Source organism: Corythoichthys intestinalis, chromosome 16 (genome assembly GCF_030265065.1).
Source record: "Corythoichthys intestinalis isolate RoL2023-P3 chromosome 16, ASM3026506v1, whole genome shotgun sequence".
In the NCBI taxonomy this organism is placed as follows: Eukaryota; Metazoa; Chordata; class Actinopteri; order Syngnathiformes; family Syngnathidae; genus Corythoichthys; species Corythoichthys intestinalis.
Window position 1 is genome coordinate 11795193 of NC_080410.1, and position 26401 is coordinate 11821593.

Here is a 26401-nt window from a genome sequence, read left to right on the forward strand (position 1 = left end):
AGCCGTCACCCAGGGATTTTTCTCCAACTTTCCCTTCAGGTATCACTCAGCAGTTGCACACAGTAACCTCTATCTACCAGACCCAGGTAGCGTTTCCACTGTGCCTTTAGCTTTAAACTTGCGGAATATGCTCCGAATTGTGTCTCTTGAATTTTTTGAATCCTTTTGTTATCTTTTTATATCCATATCCTTGCTTATGAAGTGAAATGACCTCCTCTCTGAACTTTTTGACCATTCCTTTGACTTCACCACGTTGTAAAGATGTCATTAACTGCCAAGAAGAGCCATGTGTCACAGTCCTTTTAAATCTGCTTAATTGCCGCTCATTAGGGTTCCATTCACATCTACAGATGTTTTCATCAGCTGTTTGACAACACCTAATGGAAACCTTTGTTCTGAAGAGTGGTGGACTTGGGGCAGTTGAATAATTTTGGCAATGAGGTAACGACAGAAAGGCCATTAATTGGAATATTCCCTAAAATATTTAGTTATTTCAGTTGTATTTGTCTATTTGACATGCCATTATTTGATGTGATTATAAACAAGATTTTTTAAAAAATGAATGTCAAACTTGCGAAAACACTAATCCCTGTGGGGGTTGAATAATTTTTAACACAACTGTAGTTATGGTGCACATAACTGTAATACCATATGTTGACGGCAGACGACGCTGTAGAATGAAATCTTTACACTTAGTGGTCTTGTGTCTGTACTTTGTACCCATATGTTTACACACTCGAGCTGTTATTTTCTGTCATAATGTTTTTTAATCAGTTTAAACGGACACTCTGCCAGCAACAGTAATCTAACAATTCTTGTTGTTTATGTTTAGGACTGATAAGGACAAATAAAGGTGCTTCGGTTTCTTTAAGGCAGCCCCATGCTTTTGCTTCCGCGCATGCGCAGAAGCGTGAAGCAGCAATTCCTCAATGAAAAACAACAACAATCCTTTTAGCATTGCTAGTGCTACTCTGGCCAAGGCAATGGTTCCCTAAAGCTAAACCTCAAGTTTTTGCCCCAAACACTACCATTACCAGGCCAGCTGCTTCAATCCCCCCAGTCATTTATACGTCGATGGTGCCGGGCTCATGAACTTGGCCAGCCTAAGCGGGGACGCGGGCGGAAGCCAGCTCCTCTTCGCCAACTTTAACCAGGACAACACGTAAGCCAAGGCCGTGCCGAATGCAGGGCAGGGCGGGGAAGAACATAGGCAGGCTCCGGGGAACGTTCAGTGCTCCGGCGGGCCGTGCTACTTATCTCGCTAGCGTTATCTTGCATTGTGTGAGCTTTCAGGCTCATTTAAAGGCCTGACACTGCCAAACGCCGCCTCGCCTGGCTTTCTTTTCTTTGAATGTCAAAGTAAATACACGATTTTCCCCCGTTATTTGATTCCAAAGCTGAAGCTCGCTTTATATTGGTCGTTAGGCTAGGCTAACGCGGTGTTGTGCTGTCACGCTAACTTTAGCAACATGTATCTAAGTCAAAACGTTGAGTGTTCCACGTGTATTTATTCAATGATTCTTTCGCCAGCTGTTTCACGTAATTGTTTTCCACATACTATGATTTTGTATAATCATGTTGTTTGACAATTTCGTCGGTTGAAATGTAATTTTTATTTACTTGACATTTTTTCCATCAGGTTAGGCTATTAAGAACAGATTGTCATGTACAATTCCGACAAGTGTTGTGTCGGTTGCGAACGATTCGTTCAAAAAGAACGAATCTTTTGGAGGAACGACACCGAACGAATCACCTTCTGCACCGATTCGTTCTTAAAGTGATCCTCGATCTTTAAGACAAGTAATTCTTAAAAGATAAATATTAGTATGAGTTATAATAATTTGATATTAACACCCCTCTTAATGTTTTCGTTTTAATAAAATTTGTAAAATTATTTTAAGTGATAGGTCGCCATTCTTGTTACGTCGCAGTGCGTGATGTCACCGGGCCGAACTTCCAGCGTGTCACTCTTAGCTACCCCAACATGTCGACGGTTCTGCCCTTCCAATTTGAACTAGTCGGAAAAGTGAAGAGCAGGACAGCACTGTCGGTCGTTCACAAGACGAGCAGCAAAGGCAAAATGAGAACAGGAAATACAGTCCGTTGTAAGAGAAGAATTGGGCAAAACTGGTGATGTACTCGCTGCAAGTGCGTCTCAATGATAACGGAGCAGAGAGTGTATGCTGTTGAGAACTCTGGATTTTGTTGGCTGATCTTCAAGGTAAAATATTGCGTTTTCAAACTTATCCCAGTATAATTATGTAGATTGTTAGTGTCCAGAGCTGTCGTATGCTTTTCATACAGTTCAAGCCAACAGTTTAACGGGAACAAATCCTGGAATCGAGTGTAATCCATGTCTTGTACATTGTAACGTAGAGCTGGGAATCTTTGGGCACCTAACGATTCGATTACGATTCAGAGGCTCCGATTCTATTGTAAAACGATTATTGATGCACCCCCCTCTTTTTTTTTTTTTTTTAAATTAATTTTTATTTTATTTTTTTTTATGTTTTGTACATTAGTTCCAAAATTGTTCAAAAATACTCTCAGGCTAAACCAAACTACTATTTCAGTATCAAGTTAACATATAGCAATAAACAAATATACAAAAATAACAGTAAATAAAAAACTCCAGTCCCCATTCTGTATCAGCAGCTTTAAACTACATTCAATTAATTTAATGTTGTGAATCAACGGTTAAAGTTGTTAAAATTGCTCCCGTTATTCCATAATTTCCCTTTTGTCTACTTTCGACATGTGAAAGTTTAAAACTATTTTAAAGATAGATTCAAGTCAATATTTAACCGATTTAGGAGTATTTTAGATAAAAAGTTAATTAGGTTTGCTTGGAAGGTTCGCTACAACAGCCTTGCAGAGAAGTGTACTGCTTTAAGATGGCGGCCGTTTGCTACGTCTGCATCTAGCTTTTTGAAGATGTGCTTCTAACGCTTCCCAATCTATATTGCATCAAGTCCTATATAAATGACATGTACCGTAACATTATGTGGATGTACTTTGTAGCAGCTTTTCGGCAGCAGTCAGGTATGTTGTTGTGTTTTTTTATCTCGTGGCATGAGTTGAGCTAGAGCCGTGAGTTGAGCATTGGCATTACCCGAGGGGCCGGGTAATGAGAAGCATGATGTTTAGCTACTCTCGCGCCGTTCTTCCTCATTGCGTCCCGAAGACCGCGCGGCGCGCTGAGTGTGTTGTACTTCCGCTTTACTTGGTATATTTCAATAATCGGAATTTGGATGTTTGTGAATCGTTCTCGAATCTTCCTCGGCCGAATCGCGAATAATCTAAGAATCGGTAATTTTGCACACTTCTATTGTAACGCGTGGTAGGTAGGATACATGCATAAAAGTACCAAAAAGGGGAGAAGCTTCCACTTATGCACATTTATTCACACAAATAAATTATATTTTCACCTTGACCACTCGTCACTCGGGAGCTCAGCGGTACGTACACACGCGTTCCCAGACGAAGTCCAACATAAAAGTAAGGTCCATGTCAGAGTCACTGTCGTCACTGTAGCGTGCCATAGTGCTTTAATTATATGGTATGATTTGGGGAAAACTCCCACGAAGAATAGTCAGCAGAAAAGATAGCAACAGTAATCCAAATCCGCGTTTTTTCACTCACTCGAAGATCCAGGAATTAGACCAATCTCATGGCAATGTTGCAACCGCGATCAGGCAGTCGAATCAACAAAATAGACTGATCCCAAAAGCTGCTGTGGGACCGACGAATCCAGAAACTAGACAGATCCGAAACCAATATTGCAGCCGCGGTGGGACCGTCGGATCCAGAAATTAGACGGATCCCTTACTTGACTGAGGATCCAGGAAAAATGTTCAGGCGCCAGTTGTAACGCGTGGTAGGTAGGATACGAGCATACAGGGACCAAAAAGGGGAGAAGCTCCCACTTATGCACATGTATTCACAAAAAAATAATAATTCCACCTTGACCACTCACATCACTCAACTTGTTACCATTTGACTGGAAATTGCATCCAAAAGCAGCACATCGTGGCATTTTACTAAGCGAGTTTAGGCAACAATACGCAATTGTTGTACACGCTACACATTTGGAAACATCCCATTTACATCATCACTGCGAGCCCGCAAAACATGGTGCCAACTGTCGGTCAAAATATGTACTAAATATTAGGCCTGAACGATATTGGAAAAAACTATTGTTGCGATTTTTTTTAGGTTTGCAATATATTGCGATATTATATTGCGATATTAAAAAAAAAAAAAGATCTATCTTTTTTAAAGAAATTTTCACTAAATGACTTGAATAGCTGTTTGGAAATACTTTACATAACACACCGTGACCACAGTGTATTCATATAATACCGTTTAATTTGTGAATGATGAAGATTTCTGTATGAAGGTATCCAGGAAGTCATGTCTGCACAAAATAGATCATTTATTGAATACAATATTTTACACTTCAACAGCAGCAAATACATTAAATGATAAATAAAAGAGCAGGTGCATTAGTCCCCTAAGTTTTTGACAAAATATAACAATAAATAAAAACTTCTGTAAAATAACAACAAAGTTGTCAACATATTTGAACAAAAATATTAAATATGACAAATAAAAGAGTTCACAAACTATAACAATAAATAAAAACCTCAGTAAAACAACAAAGTTGTCAACATATTTGAACAAAAATATTAAATATGACAAAAGAGTTCACAAACTATAACAATACATAAAAACCTCAGTTAAACAACAAAGTTGTCAACATATTTGAACTTAAATATTAAATCTGACTAATAAAAGTGCAAGTGCATTAGTCCCCTGAGTTGTTTACACAAAATATAACAATATAAAACTGCAAAACGGCAACAAAGTTGTAAAAATATTTCAACAAAAATATTAAGTATCAAAACTTTATGTGCAGCTGTACTATATATAGTTATTTGAAAAATACGGTTTACAATAAATTTAAATATAAAAGAAACAAACTCAATTGAACTTGTAAATAATTGAACTGAATAACTGCAAATAACTGTGATGAATAACAGAACCATTTTAACTCCCAAATTTCCTGCCTTCCTGATAGCTGTCACATGAATAAAAAGAAAAGACATTCCTTCAGCTGTGTTATGTATTTGTCTGCATATCGTCCACCTTCCTTGCTCAGCAATTCTCAACTGGGTCTCATAGGTTTTTGGCCAAGACTATTAGTTTATCCACTATAGCAGGCTTGAGACAAGAACGTTGGCATTTAACAATGTTCCCACCTGTGCTAAAAAGCCTCTGATGGGGAGCTCGTAGCAGGAATGCATAGATACCTGCGTTTTAAATGGTCCCACATGTTTGACAGATTACTTCTTGTTGAGGCAACCATGGCGAGGCACTGTCGACAGGGCTGTTTTTTGTCCCTTATAGTCTTGTTCTTGCCAAAATACTTCCAAAACTCCTTTTGGATACAGTCTTCCTTGCTCCTCCAACGTGTTGATTGCTTGCTTTCACTTTGAGAACGGGCCCTCCTCCCTCCGCTCTGCTGTTCGGCCCCTCCTCCCTCCACTCCGCTGTTGCAGGGGGAGGGGGAGGAGCCGATGACTTGCTGGAGAGAAAGAGAAACTGTGCGCTTTTTTCCCCTCTCCTTCCTCAAAACAAACGTTTGTGGATTAAAAAAAATGAAATTAAAAAACTATCGCACGTCCTTGCGATGGGACTATTGCACATGTGCACATCGCGATGGCGATGTTTAAACGATATATCGTTCAGGCCTACTAAATATGAGAAAATATTGCCATTTATTCAACATTTTATGTGTTTCTAACAACATATTTTAGTAAAAGAGAACAATTGTGTTTTTTTAGAGCCTACATGTATTTAAGGTAGAGGATCACTTTAAGGAATTTGGGACCTGGGTGGGAAGGCGTTGAGAGTTGAGACGCAAACTGCAGAAAGTGATGGGGAGTGAGCATTGAGCAGAATCAACTTTGGGGAAGATCTGTCGGGGACTCGAGCTGAACTGACGAGACTTCACGGCAGCGTAATTTATCTCATCTGTCCACAGGAAAAATTACTATTTGGTACGTAACTATAACTGGCAGCAATCTTAGGTAGGGTGTCCAACCGCTGGAAGCGAGATCTCGAAAAATACATATTGCACAGCATTGGCTTGTTATTTTGTAAAGGCTGAGTTATGCTTCTGCATTGCGTTGACGGCGTGGCAACTGCGGCGTCAATGAGCATTCGATAGTTCTGCGGCAAGGGAACTTGTTGCTCTGTTATTCACCGCCAAGCCACTAGATGGGTGTGGCGTTGTGTTTGTACGGTTTGGGGGTCTCTTGTCGACTTCCTGTAGTTTTCATCCGTTTACACAGCAACGCGTCAACTGAGATGGAACGCTTGAATGTGGATCTTCAGCTCATCAACATTGGACAGCAAATGTTGATCATACTGAATTGTCTGTAACTATGCCGTGGGTTCTTTAGGAGGTGATCAGACTGGGGAGCGGTGACATAGCGGGAAGTGAGTGGAAAGAACGGGAGAAAGCGAACGTTTGTGGTCGCATGTTGCAGCAACCAGCTAATTTTTTGTTTATTTTATTGTTGCCACAATAAAGTGGGGAAAGCCATCATCAAATCCTCTCCTTCTTCCCCCATCTGGGGCTATTACAATACAAATGTTGAGGTGCAGGCGACGCAGAAGACTGTTGCGGTAGAAGCCAGCAAGCTACGTTGTCCAGTGTTTTTTCTGATTTCTTTGCCGTGTCTTACTTCCCAAACTCCGTTGGAAGCCTCGATGGTAAACACGTTATCATGAAAGCACCGAGGCACTCTCAATCAGTGATGATGTTGGTATCAAGTGTGTCAACTCTCTTGTTGAAAATTAAACATCAAAACAACTCTTTTGACACCAAACCTTTGCGTTATTCATCATGTACTTGAAGTGTGACATATAAAGTCACAGACTCACAGCAAACCTATGTACACAATAAATAATGAAGTGCACCAACCAAAAATACGACAAAGTGTTAAAAAGCTGGCAGTTTTTGGCCGACTGGGCCACCGCTTCGGGTGGCCATTCGCCTCTGAACACACACATACTTGTCTCGTTGGTTCTTCTATTTTTTATGCAATCGCTGACCTTGCCATTTGGCAATCTTTATAATGTCTTGATGAAATTTGCTCTTTGATGATAATCCCGTCGGCTTGGTCCATTTTTGCGTGTAGCAAAACAATGTTTGAAAATGGCGGTGATTTAGTGCTGAACCGGAAACAACAGTCTGAGTGGACCAATCACAGTCCATACCGCTTGAAGTGCACGAAAGGTTACGGCGGCCATTATGCTTCTGCGGCAGACCTACGTTGTCAAGGCAGACCTGATTTATGACCCTCCGCCGTAGCCCGATGTGCAGCTCCACAAAATACTGACTACGCGTCGCGCCAACGCGTGGTAACGTGGTGCAAATGGATTGTGATTGGTTGGCGCAGACTTGTTTCCGGTTCAGCGCGAAATTACCGCCATTTACAAACATTCTTGTGCTAACAACCACCTCCGCAACCGTTTTCTGCGTCACCTGCGCCTCAACATTTGTATAATCAACATTTATAGGTCATTGTTAATGAGCTGAAGATCCACATTCAAGCGTTCCATCCCCGTTGGCATTGTTGTGTAACCAGAAGAAAACTGGAGGAAGTTGACAAGAGTCCCCCAAAACCGTACAAACACAACAGCACCCTCTTCATGTGGCTTGGCGGTGAATTACAGAGCAACGCGTACCCTTGCCGCAAAACTATCGAATGCTCATTGACGCTGTAGTCGCTATGCCGTCACCGCAACGCAGAAGTATAATTTAGTGTTCCCCAATACCGCTGACGTAATTTTAGTGCCATATTGGTACCGATACGAGTATCGCTATCAGTGCGACACTATCTGAAAGACTTTTTACAGCAGAGCTTTTAAAAAATAAAATTGTGTTCACATTGGGACTTGACATCCATGAGGTGCCGAATTTAGTCTCTACAGCTGACATGAGAGAGAGGAGCAGGACAGTGCACGAAGGTTGATTAAAAAAAATATATATATATTGTCCCATTCTGTCGTCTCTGAAGCTTTGCTGAACTTTTTAGCACCGTTACTCCTCCAAACACCACTCTGGGGCCAAATGACATATAATGAACATGAAATAAATAAAATAGTCTAAAAAGAATAATTAAATTGAAAGTGAGTTGAGTTCTTCAATGTGGATAAAATGTGATCTTTCTGTCTGTTGTCTTATGTTTGTATTTGTGTTGATTTAAAAGGTCTTTGGCTGTTGGCACCAAATCAGGATACAAGTTTTTCTCTCTTTCCACTGTGGAAAAATTGGAGCAGTTATATGAATGTAGTGAGTATTGTATATCATCTTATGGTCTGAGAACATGCAATGCCATTCCAATGTAACTTGTATAAATATACAGTATGTGTGTCTATGTCCATAACTGCTTGTTCTCCAATTATAGGATCACTTAGATTTATTTTAGCTGTCACTTCCCTTCTTATCTGGCTTCCCAGTCATTACACATCCTCCAAAGTCCTGTAACGAAATAGCATGTAACTCTGACCCAACTGCTCAAGTGACTCATAAAAGCTAATGGTGTGTGTATGTGTGCGTGCAGCGGACACGGAAGATGTGTGTATCGTGGAGCGGCTGTTCTCCAGCAGTTTGGTGGCCATCGTCAGCCTGAAGGCCCCCAGGAAGCTTAAAGTCTGTCACTTCAAGAAGGGAACTGAAATCTGCAACTACTCGTACTCCAACACGATACTGGCTGTTAAGCTTAACAGACAGGTAAAAAATTAGTCAAAGAAAGGATCTGTTCGTATCGTGTCTTTTTCGGTGTGGTTTCCTCTACAGAGGCTGATTGTGTGTCTGGAGGAGTCGCTTTACATTCACAATATTCGAGACATGAAAGTGCTGCATACAATCAGAGAAACTCCACCCAACCCTTCAGGTTTGTCTGAACTTATTTTTTTTTCACTCTTTCAGTGGCATTGACCATGATAGACCCATGATCTATCTGGCTAATTTAAATCTAATTTAAACGGCTGTTAAAATGATAAACTCTTTAAATGTGTTTATCTGTAGTAGTGATGCACGATAATGCATTTTTCAACCGATACCGATAACCAATAATCACCTCCTCCTTCCAGCAGATAACCGATAATGTCAAGCCGATAACTCTATTGAAAAGATATACATATATACAAATTTAAATTATAAAAAAGACGAAATGTTACTGAGCAAAAATACAGTTTATCGCTACTTGTGAGCAAGTAGTAAATTCCAACGTCGAATCATTGTATATTAATTAAGATTCATAATGCTTACAAATTAATTACTTAATTGCACAAAAAATACCTTTAGGAGGGGTTTGGGTGCCAGCCCAGAATTCGACAAAACTGTCTCGGTTGCACACAATTGAAGGCTAAATAAAGTATAGAATTATTGGATTGCATTATCGGTTGAATTTTTTAAAATATCTATTATCGGTGTGACGTCTTAATTGCCATTATCGGCCGATAATTATCGGTAACCGATATTATCGTGCATCTTTAATCTGTTGCAGGGGTCCAATCCATTTGAAGTGGGAGGGTGGCAGCGAATGAACTTTCATTCATTCACCCTCCCACTTTAAATGAATTGGACTTCTAGCACCGTCAATGGCAGCCAATGAGTTGACAAGAAAAATGCAAAAATATCCTCTTTTACTATGAAGAGTGGCACAAAATCAAATTTAACGTATGATAACAAATTTATAGTGACCTCTGGTGGTGAAAATATTATCTGGACGCAACATTTTAATACTGCTACTTCGATTTTTGACAACCCAGTGACAATAGTACTTACCGTATTGGCCCGAATATAAGACTGTGTTTTTTTGCATTGAAATAACACTAAAAAAGAGGGGGTCGTCTTATATTCGTCGTCTAGACATTATAGCCATTCACGACGCTAGATGTTCTGTCATGACAGATCTCGGCGACTCTCCCCATTCACGATGCTAGATGGCGCCAGATATCATTGAAGCGATGTTCTGTCATGACAGAGCTCAGCTACTCTGAAGTTTTACCAGTTTGCATTATTTTATTGCAATGTTCTTCCTTATTCAGATTTGTTTCAAGACTACAATTACAGTTAGACTTCACTTTGATGGTTAATGCAGTTATTGCAATTTTGTTGTTTTATCAAAATAGATTGGTTTATGTACATTTCAAAAACCAGAAGCCATTCATTTATGAATGTGATTGCACTTTAGTTTACATATTTAAATGTTCAGATATTAAGATTTGAATGAGGCAAAATAACATGCTTTTTCTCTCAAATATATTGTTATGATCATTTGTTTTGGGTGTACTGTAATTCTTTTCTGTATAAAAATTAATTTGGTGTTCAAAAAGTCTTTTTTCAAACTTGAGTCTTGAAAAAGAGGGGGTCGTCTTATATTCGGGCCAATATGGTAGTTTTACTGATGATGGCAGTTTACCTCATGGGGAAAGGTATTGTTTTTACCATTGTTAGCTCAATTGATTACCATTTAACATAGGATAAATGTCAACCAGTTCAACGGGAAATTAGTTTCTACTTGTGCTGTTTGCTCTCAATGGAGTGCCCTTCCACTCCACAAGCAGAACGATGCCCATTTGTTTTTCCCACATTCACCCTCACATCCAATACATAGTAAGTGGAACTTATTTAAACCAATAATAAAATCTGTTTTTGACTTTTTAAAATCCGATTTTTGTACATATTCAGAGTATTTTGTTATTGAGATAAATGCACTACAGTCAAATTCACTTACACGTTGAGCTCAAGCTGAATCGCAAATAATAAAACTGCGATTAATATTTACACTCGGTCCGTTCCTCATTGCGTCCCGAAGACCGCTCTGACTGTGTTTTAGTTCCGCTTTACCTGGTATAATTCAAAAATCGGAATTTGGATGTTTGTGAATCGTTCTCGAATCTTCCACGGCCGAATCGCAAATAATCTAAGAATCGGAAATTTCGCACGCCTATAGTAGTATGCCTTAAAGCAGGTTTAATTGTGTCATTCATGTCACAAAATATAAAAAAGAGTGCCTTTAGTCCACCTTTTCCTGTTTAGGAAGAAGCTTTACAAACATATATATATATATTTTTTTTTAATATCATAGCAATCACTCTTTATATTAGCAGTCATAGCTTTAATAGTTAGTAACTTAACTTGGGTTACTTCATTTAATCTGAGTTTTTTTCCCCCAGCTTTTAATTGGATCTCTTTCTCTGAATGACTTGATATTTAAATTGGTTGTGTTTGTGCTTCCTCCAGGGTTATGTGCTCTGTCCATAAGTAACGACAACTGTTACCTGGCATATCCTGGCAGTTCCATGATAGGCGAAGTTCAAGTTTTTGACACAGTAAACCTGGTATGTGAACACAAACACAAAGTTGCTTTCGTCTCTCACACTCTCCCTTAAGTAATACGACTTTTCAATGAAGTTTTAGCAGTAAATAGAGATGTACATGATAATTTTTCATTGGTTGTTGCTAAACACTTAACACCAAATAAACAAGAGAAAAATAGCACTGGACAGTGACACAATTAGTTACAGTAGAACAAACTCTTTACTCTGATGTAACGCACCCTTTACTACACGTGCGCGTGTCTTTCAGCGAGCCGCAAACATGATTCCAGCCCATGACAGCCCATTAGCAGCGCTTGCATTTGATGCGAGTGGGACTAAATTGGCCACAGCTTCAGAGAAGGTAGGACTGTAACAAAGTCCTTTCTTTTTCTTTCTCTTATTGCAGACTTGAGTAAATACTCTCCGCGTGTAGCCTGTTGCTGTTGTCTTCCACTGTATATCATGTTTTTACATCACTGTCGTAGGGAACAGTCATCCGGGTCTTCTCCATCCCAGAAGGACAAAAACTCTTTGAGTTTCGACGAGGAGTCAAGAGGTGATTAATTTCGTGCCGCACAAAAGTGGTGTTTGCTTATCTGTGTGCATTTCTTGTCGTAGATGTGTGAGCATCTGCTCGTTGGCCTTCAGCATGGAGGGCTTGTACCTGTCAGCCTCCAGCAACACGGAGACGGTTCACATCTTCAAGCTAGAAACACAAAAGGAGAAGTATGTGTACGTATTTCAGACAGAATACTGCTCTTTGCTTTTGTGATAAAAGTCTCTGATGGCGTAATTTAATTACCTGAATTCAGGTCACATTCTATGACCGTCTGAATGTGAGTGAATGGTTATGTTCCGGTTACACAGGCGAAACAATATGAATTACTTAACTCGGGGGTTTCCAAACTTTGGGAACTTCCAGAAAAATCGAATGATGCAAGGGCCAACTTGAAATCCTCCACTTTCTGTTGTTAACCCTTTAACGTTGATGTTCCATTGACAACCAAACATGCTCGACCAACCGTTTTGAAGCCTAATAATATTTATTCAACTTGTTAGGATAAACATTCAATAGAAAAAAATAATATTGAATAGTTTTATGTTTGACAATTTAACACAAACAGCAGGTATGGTCATAGGGGTTTTTGGCCTTTACACATACTATGGTCAAAACAGGTTATATACAGTGCAAAATAGTAAAAAAGATCATATATATCATCTAACACACAAAGGGTTTGGAGGATATCTCTTGGTGAAGTTAGGTCTTGTACCCATCACCTTATCAAAAGTATACCACCACATGCAATCAAGCTTCTAAAGCACACATCTACATAAAATTGAAAAGATTATAATGAAGAAAAAATATATATAACATTGAAAAAAAGTATTTTAAAAAATATTGACAAGTAGTTCAGTTCAATTCAAAATTTTCAGGCATGCAACCCAATAAAGTTTTTTTTTTTTTGCGCACTCCATAAAGCTTCTAGAACAGGTCACGGAGCTGCGTCACACACAATGTCACATAGCCTACTCTTTCGCCGTTTGCGCGCTGCTGTCACGTCTACTCGCCGAGACGGCGACTCATCCAAAGAAAACGACGACAAATACGGCTCATCTTCTTCCTTGAGTTAATGAAATAATGCATTAGGTTATGCTAAATGTCGTTTTAGATTCATTCTGCACGTTTCAAAGTCGCTCGCTCAAACCAACCGGCCGTTGCTTGCCTCGCATGCCTCCCTTTCATTAGTTGGCGCCTCACTCGGAAATGTATTAAAAATGATCAAATTCGGTTCGTCCTTCTTGACATCACAACGGCTCTTGGGATATGTAGTCTTTTGTGCTGCTCTCGGTTTTGAAAAACGACAAGAAATGATGGAAATATGGAGATAGATACATGGTCCATGCAGCGTTTTAATGCATATTTATGAGTGCAATAAAATTCAAATGACATTATCTCCCGTTTTTCTTGGTCGATTGACTTCAAATAAAAACTGGTGTCGACATCAACTTCCGCACTTTCAAATGAGACCAACTAGCGGCACGTGGGTGACGTAATTACAGCGTGACGACGCTTCAAAGACGATATGCGTAAACGCGTCGCTGCCGACACGTTCGGTGTTAAAGGGTTAAACACAAGGATGTATATCGTCATATCGGACAGCACTAATGTGTATTGTATATGTGTGCATAAACTAGAGGTTGGCGGATACGGGATTTTCAAAAGCCGATAACAATATAATAAAAAAAAAATTCAGCCGATATCCAAAGCAGATTTTGTAAGCAGATATTTGAGGCCAATATAGTTTTTTATTAAGCATGTAACAGGCATGAAAATCTCTTACCTTTTTCTCGCCATTTTGAAGTCAAAAAGGGTGACTGACGTAAATTGTGTAGATCCGAGAATAACTTTTTAGGGGGGGGGTTGGAGATTTTTAAATTATTATTATTATTATCATGTGATTAACTTTGTAAGGGTGTGCTAAAAATCGATTATTAGATTATTTTTCTTCTGTGCTCGTTATTTTTTAGAGCGAGAGTTGCTTCTTGCCTTTTTGTCGAGCTGTAGGTTCAAATCGTGTTAATTGGAAAATGTCCCTGGTGTGTTGCTCAGTCCCGTGTGCGTCTACAAGAAGTGAGTACACGAATCTTCTTGTACTGTTTAGCCTTTATTGTTGTTTTTAGGATGTTACTAGTTAGTCTCGAGCGCTATGCTAATTAGCGACTTCGCTAACATGTCTTTCAATGTCAAGTTGTGCGTTGTTTGGTGGTGTACAAAAGTTATTCCAGATGCAGATCGTGTAAAACCAGGATTAAGTACAGCGGTAACACTACAAACATGTGAACTAGTACAGAAATCTGTGAAAACAAATCAATAATCGTGATCATCGTCAATAGCGTGATCATCGTTCAATAATCGAATCGTAGCACTCTGAATCGTAATCGAATCGAATCGTCGGCCCGCAGATCACTGAAACACAGTGTGGGTTGACAGAGCTTAATATTTTGTCGGGTTGTATAAAGTACCGGAACTTATTTCCTCCACACCCTTCCCACCTTTTTAACCCCTGACCAATTTTCATGCCTGATGTAAATTATGAAAAGCACATTTTAAAAAAAATGCTTTAACAGCTTCAAATTTACAATGATGACCTGAGACCTAAAGGATTAATTCTGTCTACTGCTACCAAACCAATGGACGCAGCACTTATTTTTATGATTATACACACTCGGCAAGAACAGTACATTATTTTAAAATAATTAAACCCACCGGGATGTCACGACAAGATGTAAACAAGTGAGAGTTTAAGAGGATGCTCGCCATGCGAAGACTAATGCTACGAGTTACAATATGTACAAAACAAGCAAGCTTGAAGCGTCCTGTAGCAGCCTGCCTTCAAGCTGCTATTGGGTCTTTCTGGGATAGTACTGTCACTTAGCGACAGCCACAGTTGCCCATACAGGTGCCTGATCAAAATCCTGTTTTTCTTTGTTTTGTTGTTGTTGTTGTTGTTGTTGTTGTTATTCGGCCAATGGCTGATGTTGGAAAAAAGTCCATATATTGGCCCGATATATCTGCTGACCTCTAGTACATACATGTGTATATACAGTATATATCTTAAGATAAAATATAGACAGTAACAAATCTTTCGATGTTACTCATATTTTCCATATTATTTGTCGCTTTCAACAAAGCTAATTTTATTTACTTCAACTAGAATTCCTTTTAATAAAGCTTTATTTGTTCCATCGTGACATGAGTTCTCAACTTTTGTTTTCCTCTTGCATGTTTGGGTGCCAAATTTAGCCACACATTTTGTAAGTCTTTACAACTATAAAAGCTTTTGGGAAATTGATAAAGTTTTGTATTTTTAATAAATTGGTGGCGGGCAAAAATTTATGTACAATTGTGGGCAAAAGTTTACATACACTTGTGAAGAACATAATGTCATGGCTCTCTTGAGTTTCCAGTTATTTCTACAACTCAGATTTTTCTCCGATAGAGTGATTTGTCACAAAAAACATTCATGAAGTTTGGTTCTTTTATGACTTTATTATGGGTTAACAGAAAAAGTGATCAAATCTACTGGGTCAAAAATATACATACAGCAACACGAATTAGCAATTTCTTGTGAGTGATTATTGACTTGAACAATCATTGACTTGAACAAGTCAGGAAAGTCACTTGGAGCCATTTCAAAGCAGCTGCAGGTCCCAAGAGCAACAGTGCAAACAATTGTTTGTAAGTATAAAGTGCATGGCACTGTTTTGTCACTGCCACGATCAGGAAGAAAACGCAAGCTATCACCTGCTGCTGAGAGAAAATTGGTCAGGAGGGTGAAGATTCAACCGAGAATAACCAAAAAGCAGATCTGCCAAGAATTAGAAGCTGCTGGAACACAGGTGTCAGTGTCCACAGTCAAGCATGTTTTGCATCTCCATGGACTGAGAGGCTGCCGTGCAAGAAGGAAGCCCTTGCTCCAAAAGCGGCACCTTAAGGCTCGACTGAAGTTTGCTGCTGATCACATGGACAAAGATAAGACCTTCTGGAGGAAAGTTCTGTGGTCAGACGAAACAAAAATCGAGCTGTTTGGCCACAATGCCCAGCAATATGTTTGGGGGAGAAAAGGTGAGGCCTTTAACCCCAAGTACACCATGCCTACCGTCAAGCACGGTGGTGGTAGTATTATGCTGTGGGGCTATTTCGCTTCCAATGGAACTGGTGCTTTACAGAGAGTCAATGGGATAATGAAGAAGGAGGATTACCTTCAAATTCTTCAAGATAACCTAACGTCATCAGCCCGAAGATTGGGTCTTGGGCGCAGTTGGGTGTTCCAACAGGACAATGACCCCAAACACACATCAAAAGTGGTAATGGAATGGCTAAATCAGGCTAGAATTAAGGTTTTCGAATGGCCTTCCCAAAGTCCTGACTTAAACCCCATTGAGAACTTGTGGACAATGCTGAAGAAACAAGTCCATGTCAGAAAGCCATCAAATTTAACTGAACTGCACCAATTCTGTCAAGAGGAGTGGTCAAAGATTCAACCAGAAGCTTGCCAGAAGCTTGTGGATGGCTACCAAAAGCGCCTAATTGAAGTTAAAATGGCCAAGGGACATGTTGCCAAATATTAGCGCTGCTGTATGTATATTTTTGACCCAGCAGATTTGATCACTTTTTTCTTTTCACCCATAATAAAGTCATAAAAGAACCAAACTTCATGAATGTTTTTTGTGACAAAGAAGCATCTGTTCCAATCACTCTATCAGAGAAAAATCAGAGTTGTAGAAATAACTGGAAACTCAAGAGAGCCATGACATTATGTTCTTCACAAGTGTATGTAAACTTTTGACCACAACTGTAGTTTCATTAGATTTTAAGATAATTGCCTTAGTGTATCACTCATGAGGACTACTCTTTTATTACTAGTCTCACTCATCCACTGGAATTCTACTTAAGTTCCTGCATTGATTTCAACACGTTGTCAGGTTTTGACTCTGAAATGGAGAGGCACTGTTAAAATGACTCTCTCGATTAAGTTTTGAGGCTGAAAAGTGCAACAGAATGTATGCTGAAATTGAGTTTCTTGTGTGGGCACTGGGCAATATTCAATTAACACACACCCCTAGTCAAAATGGATTGCTGTCAATGCCACTAAAAGATGAGCAATCGCAGCCAGTCCTCCCAGTTTAAATGAATTGGGTGTCTTGATGGCAATGGTAGCCAATGAGTTAAATGTGAATAGTAAGCATGCAGGAAATCACGGTATATAAAAATGGATAGATGGCGTCACTCTGAATTTCCAAATGTTTATCGCAATGTGTAGGCCAGCAGAAGAGCCTACAACATGGGGAGGATACTTGGGCAAGGTTCTGATGGCGTCAACCACGTATTTACCCTCCCAGGTCACAGAAATGTTCACACAAGGACGAGCCTTCGCCACCGTTCGCCTGCCCTTCTGTGGGCATAAGAACATCTGTGCTTTAGCAATGTAGGTTTCTCTCTGTACTTTTTTTTGTCCTCATTCTGGCTAGAGAGTAAAAAATCTTAAGCACCAGAAGAAATTAATGACTTTATCCTTCTTTGTAATGCATTTAACCTTTTTGTTTAATGTGGGGTTGTGATTTAATATTTCATTGCCATCCCGGATCAAAGTGTAAAAAGTGACAAATATACATTTGTAAGAATAAGAAAATAACTTGGGGAATATATTGTGCAATAGGAATCTTACAGACTTACTGTAACCACTCAAAATTAAGGCTGATTTATGCTTCTGCGTAGCAATGACGGCGGACCTACGCCGTTAACGCAGACCCTATCTACAACCCTACGCTGTAGCCTGACGTGCACCTCCAAAAAATCCTGACTACGCATCACATGAACGCGTGTGACATTAATGTCGAAGGACTGTGATTGGTCCGCTCAGAACATTGTTACCGGTTCAGCACAACAACACCACTGTTTGCAAACATTCGCAAACATACTCTGCATCGCAAACGTTTCAACATTTGTATAAACAACATTTGTTGTTCAGTATTGATTAGCTGCAGGTGGAAATACAAACATTCCATCTCTGGAGGAAAACTAAAGGAATTCGACAAGTCCCACAAAACTGTACAAAGACAAAGCCACACCCCTCTAGTGGCATGGCAGTGAATTACAGTGCAACGCGTTCCCTTGATGGAGGAACTTTGAATGCGCAATGACAGCGTAGGGTCTACGCCATCGCTCCGCCGTCACCGGAACGCAGAAGTATAAATCAGCCTTTAGCCTAAAGTGCTTTCTGTACAGATGTCATTTTCTGTCATTAAGACAGTAATGTAATTGCATGCAGTAATGTAAATGCATGCATTTCTGAATCTAACATCTTTTTTAATTGTTTTATTTATTCTTTTTTTTTTTTTTTGTAGGATTCAAAAAATTCCTAGGTTGTTGGTTGCAGCGGCTGATGGCTACTTGTATCTCTACAACCTGGATCCTCAAGAAGGAGGGGAATGTACTCTCATGAAGCAGCACAGGTAACACAGACCTAGTGAAAGGACTGTTTACTGGGGCAGCAATAGCCCTACTTTTTCTAATTCAAACCATATTGGGATTCTGATGTTCACATGGGTTTCATAAAAACTACTTCATTTATTGTATTTTCCTATTAAACAAAACATTGTCACATTTAAAAGTGATATGAATTAGTGCTGTACAATACATAATCGCCCAAACGATATAAGACGTTCCATGTAACAAACTATTTACTCTCTATTGTGTATCATCATTATCGCAATACGGTGATTTTTACAGTGATTGTTGGTTTTAAGTACTGCAAATGTAATATTTATGATGTAAATGATACATATAATGATCCCTCGTTTTTCACATTTAATGGGGACCAGAGCCCACCGCGATAAGTGAAAAACCGCGAAGTAGCGGGGGGGAAAAATTATTTATAGATTTTTTTTAAACCTGTCCTGTTCAGCTGCTTGGATACAGGAGAATTTTATTTTATGTAGATTACATTCTTTATATATTTTTTGTGTATACAGTACACTAGTTTGAAAAGTAAATGCAATATTAATATACAATAACATGCATAAGATGAATAAAATGTACTCACCACACTGATGATCTTGATAAATGAAGAAAAAACAATGGATAGAACAATGGATATGAAGATAAAGATGATTTATTGAGAAGATTAGACAGGCAGCAAGGGTTTGTTTTTGTTCTTCAAAGCGTAAGGATTCTGGGACTTGTAAATTAAGGCGGGCTTGAGCATGAATCCCGCAGCATTCCCACACATGATGAGAGTCACGTGATCTTTGTGGGCCTTAAAGCCTCGCCTTTTCACTTCTTCCTTGAAAAGGAACGTCCTGGATGGCATCCTCTTTCAAAAAAAGGCTTGTCTCGTCCATGTTAAACACCTGCTCCGGAAGATAGACACCCTCTTCAATTAATCTGGGAAATTGGTCCTCAACGTAACGAACAGCTGCGTCATGGTCCGCCAAGGAGGCCTCCCCATGCAACGTAACGCTGCAAAGTCCAAACCTCTTTGTGAATTTTTCGAACCAGCCCTTGCTGGCAACAAAACCACAATTTTCTTCACTGGAAGCACTGGGACTAGGCTGTGGTTCATCTTCTTTGTAGACGGCATCACCGCTACCTTCATTCAACTCTCCTTCAGGAATGAGGCTATCATACAGCGCTTTGGCTTTTGCCCGAATCATGTTTGTATCGAGACTCACCTTCTATTTCCGACAGTCCGATATCCACACTGTTAGTGCATTTTCCATTTTTACAATCGTCTTGTTGCGAGGAGTCACGACTCGTTTAGTGTCCCTGGAAAACGACATTGAGGCGGTCTTTTAGATTTTCGCCTTGTCTTTTTTCATGTAACGAACGGTTGATTCGTATAGTCCGTAATGGCGTGCAACAGACACAAAGCTGTGGCCAACTTTAAGCATGTCCAGTAATTGAACTTTCTCATGCACCGTAGAGCTGGGCGGTAAACCGAAAATTTACCGTCACCGAAATTCTTAACGATGACCGACGTAATTTTGACCATGTCGGTAAATTCGGTAAATTAATAAAACAAGAAAATAGTCTTTTCATCCCGCTTTGACTCTGTGTTGTTCGCCTATGTTCATTCCCCTTTAAGAAAGCAGTGAATGTACTCACGTAGGGAGTCACGTGATCATCAGGAAGCCAATCAAACAGAAGCCCGGCAAGCTAACGCTAGCAGCTAATGCTACAAGCAAAACGTGATGGAGTGTGGCTTAAGGGAGGTTCGCCAAACTTTCACCCGACATTTAATAGACTCTTGGTGGCATCCAGACGGGCTTTCACCCGCTGTACTCCCTTGTTCTCACGATTTCCGGAGATGGTGCTTTCATTGCTTTCTACTGGTAGCCAGGCCACAGGCTAACGCTAGCGCCTAACGCTAGCGGCTAACGCTAGAAATGAACGTGATGGAGTCGGATAGCGGCTCTAACCTTGTCAAAACGGCTGAACTTAATCAGTGGATTGTGCACGGACTGCATCTAGCAATTACTATGTCGCGTTATTTTGTATCTGACTGTGTGTGATTTCTCTGATAGCTTTTGTGATGGTAAAGCATTCAGCATTAAGCACAATCCAACGGTGAAACTTGTAATATGACTGAGAAATGGCCCCAGCTATTTTTCTGTATGTGCTTAATTCTGTGTCATTATTGCTATCATAAAATCTTAAGTGTTTCATTTGCAGAAGATCAATATAGCTTTAATGTGTATCTGTCTGTCTGTTTGGGGGTTCATGTATGCCTGCATTTATTAAAAAATGCACTTGGGGGGGGGGGGGGGGGGCTGAAACCATAAAGTAAACACTTGTATTGAATAATTATGTCACAGCAGCCATTAACAATAAATTGTCTTTTTGAAGTGTACTGTTCAAGCTGCAAGTCATTTGTGTTACAATGACATGTTTGCACAGGCATATTGATTTTGACAATGTAGATTGTTCAAGCCATACACGCTGTTATAAATGCTCATACTTGAATTCTTATTGTTTACAATACATTTTTATAAACCTAATGTCTAGACTGCATGTACAGTTGTTAAATATATCAAATTGAATGCTGGTAACTAAATCAACAAGAAACTGTTAATCTGTATTTCATGCATTGATTCAGATTTTCAAATTATACAACAGTCTGCTTGGGCGACTTTATCGTCATTTATCGTTATCGAGGTAAATCTGCTCCATTTATCGTGATACGTATTTAAGGGCATATCGCCCACCCCTAATGCATCGTCATCATTTTTCTTTTCTTCTTGGGTTCGCTAGAGGATTGAGCAGGCGGAGGACGCTTTGGAGTCATTTTCCTTCAATAGCAGCAAGGTTAAACATCTCGGCCAATCAGCTTGCGATATTCCCGAGTGATGCTCGCCAGTGAATCAGAGCGGTGGAATATGAGTCGGGCGGGCTCTCCTTGCCTTCTGTTAGGGAACGGGCAGATTTTATACCCTATTTTCTCCATTATTTTAATTTTTTATGCCTGTATATATGTTTTTTTTTGACTGAAAAAAAATCAGCGATATACTGAAACCGCGAAATTGGAACCACGAAGTAGTGAGGGATCACTGTAAATAGACCAGTTCCAGCAATGCACATTTTGGCCATTAGACGGTGCCCAATTTCCGCTGACTTGCTGCATTGATGGGATTCTATTAACCATGTTAGAACTGCCAATCAATCTCAAGATATTGCTATCTCCACTCAATGGTTTGCCAAATGGCTCCACCCTGTCAACGGTACATGAGTAATTGAGTTTAGGTTATGTAATCTCTACTGTCAATGTAATAACAGACAGTATACAGTGGGGATAACAAGTATTTGATACACTGCCAATGGGAAAACCCATTGGCAGTGTATCAAATACTTGTTCTCCCCACTGTAGATGTGTTTCAAATGACGTAAACATGAACATGGAATTAAAGAATTCAGTTATAGGCGTTAAATAGTAATCGGTTACTCACACCTGCAGTGTAAATCCAGCTATTTTTAACAGAACTTCTGCTGTTGACCTCAGGTTAGATGGCAGTGCAGAGCCGCCAAATGAGATCCTGGAACAGGGGTCACATGATCGTCCACTTGTGGCACAGACCTACAGCGCTTCTGTCACTAAAGGTATGTCACACTATATTCACGGTTAAAAGCAAGGTACATTTGGGACATTGCTTTGAAAGGTACTGAAAGGTATTGTGAACCATTGAGTCTGTTATGGTGACGACAAACAAAACTAGAAAATGCCAGAAAAGAAAACTACAAAATGCAATTTCTGGAGAAATTGCGTGGGATTTTGCAGTTTGTAGTTGTCGATTTTCGATCACTTGCTGTTATTTTTAGGGGATTTTCTCTTAACTTGTATCACAATTCTTATCGTATTTAGAGGTACCCAGAGTTCCCTCCTCTAGTGCTTACCCATTTTTACACTGAATATAAAATGAGTTTGTTGAATATTTGTGTGCTCCTTCATCTTTGAACCTACTGTCAACTTTCACCATCTTAGGTTACTGTGACGAGCAGGGCGCTGTGGGAGGGGCGGGCCTGGAAGAAGACCTCAACAGCTTGCGTTTGGAGGATGAGAACGAGCAACCTCCACTCATCCTGGAAACTGACTGACCAAACGTATGGCCACTCACACCAATCAGAGGGCTCCTCTGGCGCTGCTATTGAAAAGTGACATGAGGGGGGTGGGGACAGAATCAGAGAGGGACGGTGTCTTTTAAAAAAAAAAAAAAAAAAAAAAACAACACACCGAGTGCTCTTTGTTGTTATCTGTTGTCGTTTCTCTCTTCACATGCACCTCCGTATTTTATCTTCCTCCCTCCTTCTTGTGCTCCTTTTCCCCTCAGTTTCGTCTGCGCGGGCCAAACTGACTGCTTTGCATGTACATGTGCCAACCGCTCGAACGAAACCCCAAAGTGTGAGCGTGCGTGTTGGACTTTTGATCAAAATAGAACTGTAGCTATGCTCTACTCAAGACACACGCAAATGCTAGTCCTGTGTTAAAACTAGTGTTGCGCCAATACTAGTATCGGTACCGATACAGCACTAAAATGACGTCATCGGTATCGGGGAGTACTAGGAAACATCGCATAGTTGCTGTGCAATATGTACTCTTTGAGATTTAGTTTTCCAACAGCTCGTCAATCTACCCACGATTGCCGACAGCAACACACGCTAAAAAAATAGAGCGTTTGTCAGCCTTAACAAGATGATGACAGACATCCAATTGTTTGCCGTCCAATCCTTCTCCTGCTGTGAAGTTCAATGAGTATAACTAGTAGACATCCATTCCATATTTGAAATAGCCTGCCATTCTCCCACTTTAAATGGATTGGATGTCTAGTAGTATCAATAGCAGCCAATAAGGTAAAAAATTAAAATTGTTCAATTGGTTTATCACTGGTAGACGTCCAATCCATTTTTAATGGAAGTGGGGAGTGCTGCCAGCCCTCCCACTTCAAATGGATGGGACGTCTAAAGCAATAAAAGACAGCCAATGACTGTCTGACTAAGCCATGATAGCAATGACTACATTCAAGAGAGTATTTACTAATTTGTTATTGAAAGAAAAAAAATGTATATTTTTTCAATTTAAAAAAACGTATCTGTACAGTATCGGCGATGGGGGATACCACAGAGCAAGGTATCTTGACCCATCAAAGGTATCTGTGCAACACTTGTAAAAACAAAACAAGATTGTAAGTGCCTCTTTGCCCTCCTATCATATTTTCTTCTGTTTAAGATCTTTGCATTGGCTTAATCTATTTTCATTTGTCAGATCTTAATTGAGGGTGTGCTCTACTCTCTTTTCTCTCCCTTCTCTCTCATATGAGCACACACACACTGTTGGGCAAGGAGTGCACAATGTGTGTCGCCAACTTGCATGTGACAGTTGATGCTTTTTTTTTGCTGGCACAGGTGTGTGTTTGTTCGTGTGGCGTAATTAGCTTACAATTACTCTTAATCACTTCTTAAACAGGCTCGTTGCACCCGCCCGTCCTTGCTTCCCTCCAATCAATAGTCAAATTCCTACTTTGGTAATAAGGCTGTTTTTTAAATGCTACATTTCAATAAAATGCTGTGTTAGCCTGCATGATGTTGCCATGGTACTGTGTCAACATACTGAAGACATTTTATGGATGGTGACCATTTTATATGCAGAGCTGAGAAACAACAATATGTCTGTACAGTTCTCATCATGGCTGGTTAGAAACTGTAAATTGCTCTGCTTCTGACCATAGATCCTAGGAAGTGTCTTCATTTGATTGGTCCACAGGTCAGGGATGTTTTATCTAGTGTTGCACCGATACCATTTTTTGTGGGGGCGCCCGATACTGATTCCGACACTCAGCTCTGTGGTATCGGCTGATGCTGATGTGTATCATTACCACATTTATTTGAAAAAAATATACAATTTTTTCTTCTTTTAATACTAAATTACTGCTTACTCACTTGAATGTAAAGCAATTGCTATCATGTCTTGGTCAGACACTGCTTAACTCATTGTCTGCCATTGACAACTCTAGACGTCCAATCCATTTGAAGTGGGAGGGTTGGCAGCGAATGAAAGAACGATTGGACTTCCATCATTTTGAGAAGGTCAGCAAGTGCTCGTTTTGTACGCCGGCACGCATAGCTGGCGGCCATCTTGGGTGGGGCGACCAGCAATTGGAAACTAGATCTTGAAAAGTACATTTTGTACGTCATCGTTATTTCTTAGAACTCGAGGATACCGATGACGTCAGTTTAGTGCTGTACTAGTATGACTACCAACATTGGTTCGGTGCAACACTAGTTATTTCCATTGGTGACTTAAGCGACTCAGCAAAAGGATAGCCAGGAGGTTGGTAGTGTCAGGCTTTTTCTATTGATTTTGTACAAAATGTGAAACATTCATTTGAAACCACAATAAAGATAATGTTGATGTGTGATGTACTGTGAGATCTTACTCACGTTCATGTTTTTGTGTCCAATGATGCAACTAGGTCGTTTTAAAAACCATGTTAGGTGAGTTGAGGGTTTTGTAGCCGAATACATTATACATCTTTGAGGATAATTACTGGAACTATAGTAATCCATAAATAACAGCACATCAACAAAATATTTTTAACAACACAAAATTAGACATTTTGTTTTTCCCACCATTTTTGTTTTCCTATTTATGTGTGGCTTCAATTTTGAAGCTTAATATGCTTCATTTTTTTCTAATCCTTCCAATTTTACAAGGATATTAATACTCACTTTCCAGGATATGCAAGGTCTCATTTGGCCTTAGATCATAATGCAATTTGAGTACACAATAATGCAAATATTTATCCAATTCTAGACGAAATATAGTCATCTTAATATACTCTCGGATAATACAGCAACCTCTCACATTCCTAAAATATGAATGTGAGTGTGAATGGCTGTTTGTCTATTTGAGCAAGCTTGTGGGAATCAACCCATGTGAAGACATGTGCTATAGAAAAAATTAAGTATTTTACCTTAAAATTAGAAAATGTAATTTATGGAGAAACCACTTGGGGATCCTTTGCTCTTCCATGGATCCCTTCTTTTAGATTTTTGGTAATTTCCTATTAATATTGGAGCATTTTAGGTTGACTTCCTTTTCAACTCATTGGCTGCTATTGCTGCTGATAGACGTCCAATTCATTTTGACTGGGAGTGCCAAATAAACGAATGCTGAAAGATGAGCATTCACAGCTAGTCTTCCAGTTTAAGTAATTTGAGTTGATTTTGGTCACTTCCAGTTAATTTTAAGGTACCTATGGGTTGTATATAGTGCAGGTGGTTGAGCCGGCCGTCCATTAATTGAAGGATGAGGGGTTTGAATCCAGCTCCTACTTGTGCCCATTGTTTTTGTATCCTTGGGCAAAATACTTCACTTTACTTGCCTGTGTGAGAATGAGTGTTTGATGGTGGTCAGAAGGGCCAATGGCACAAATTGGCTGCCTCGCTTCTGTCAGACTGCCTCAGGGCAGCAATTGCTACAACAGTAGCTTACCACCATCTAGTGTCGAATGAAAGAATAAAGCAGTGTGAAGCATCTTTGAGTGTCCTGAAAGGGGCTATAAAAGTCCAATACATACAGTGGTATGTCCACTATAAAACATACCCCTGGTAAGAATTGTCTTGATGAGAAGCATTGTCTGATGTGCATCATGGCTCGGTCAGAAGAGCTGTCTGAAGACCTGCGATCGAGGATTGTTGATTTGTATACAGCTGGGAAAGGTTACAAAACCATCTCTTTAAGTCTGGATTTCATCAATCGACATTCAGAGAAGTTGTTTACAAATACAGTTTGGCACTGTTGCTTCTCTCCCAAGGAGTGGCCGTCCACCAAAGATGACGCCAAGAGTTCAGCGCAGAATACTTAGAGAGGTAAAAAAGAACTAGAGTGTCTGCTAAAGACTTACAGAAATCACTGGCACAGTCCAGTATCTCTGTGCACACATC

The 26401-nt window shown here is 39.8% G+C and overlaps 1 protein-coding gene across 3 annotated transcripts; it reads left to right on the plus strand.

Annotated features, from left to right (window-relative positions):
- Window positions 1-371: 371 nt before the first annotated feature.
- wipi2 (WD repeat domain, phosphoinositide interacting 2) lies at window positions 372-25559 on the plus strand. Of its 3 annotated transcripts, none has more exons than XM_057861162.1 (12): window positions 372-441; window positions 8283-8365; window positions 8637-8806; window positions 8873-8969; window positions 11327-11424; window positions 11672-11764; window positions 11889-11959; window positions 12022-12135; window positions 17229-17393; window positions 18313-18420; window positions 21963-22060; window positions 22443-25559. In XM_057861162.1, the coding sequence occupies exons 1-12, from the start codon at window positions 437-439 to the stop codon at window positions 22553-22555; spliced, it is 1215 nt and encodes a 404-aa protein (XP_057717145.1). In that variant the 5' UTR covers window positions 372-436; the 3' UTR covers window positions 22556-25559. The 3 variants fall into 3 exon arrangements, with proteins under 3 accessions (XP_057717145.1, XP_057717144.1, XP_057717143.1); XM_057861161.1 differs by lacking the exon at window positions 372-441 and adding an exon at window positions 889-1162 and having other exon boundaries at window positions 12022-12129; window positions 22443-25131; XM_057861160.1 differs by lacking the exon at window positions 372-441 and adding an exon at window positions 889-1162 and having other exon boundaries at window positions 22443-25130.
- The last annotated feature ends 842 nt before the right edge of the window (window positions 25560-26401 follow it).

What these genes read in the sequence shown, in the direction of transcription:
- wipi2 (XM_057861160.1), top strand. Translation starts at nt 1,089, where the DNA reads ATGAACTTGGCCAGCCTAAGCGGGGACGCGGGCGGAAGCCAGCTCCTC. An exon ending in TTTTTGACACAGTAAACCTG is followed by an intron (nt 11,425 to 11,671) that starts GTATGTGAACAC and finishes CGTGTCTTTCAG; the next exon opens with CGAGCCGCAAACATGATTCC. An exon ending in CAGCGCTTCTGTCACTAAAG is followed by an intron (nt 22,061 to 22,442) that starts GTATGTCACACT and finishes TCACCATCTTAG; the next exon opens with GTTACTGTGACGAGCAGGGC.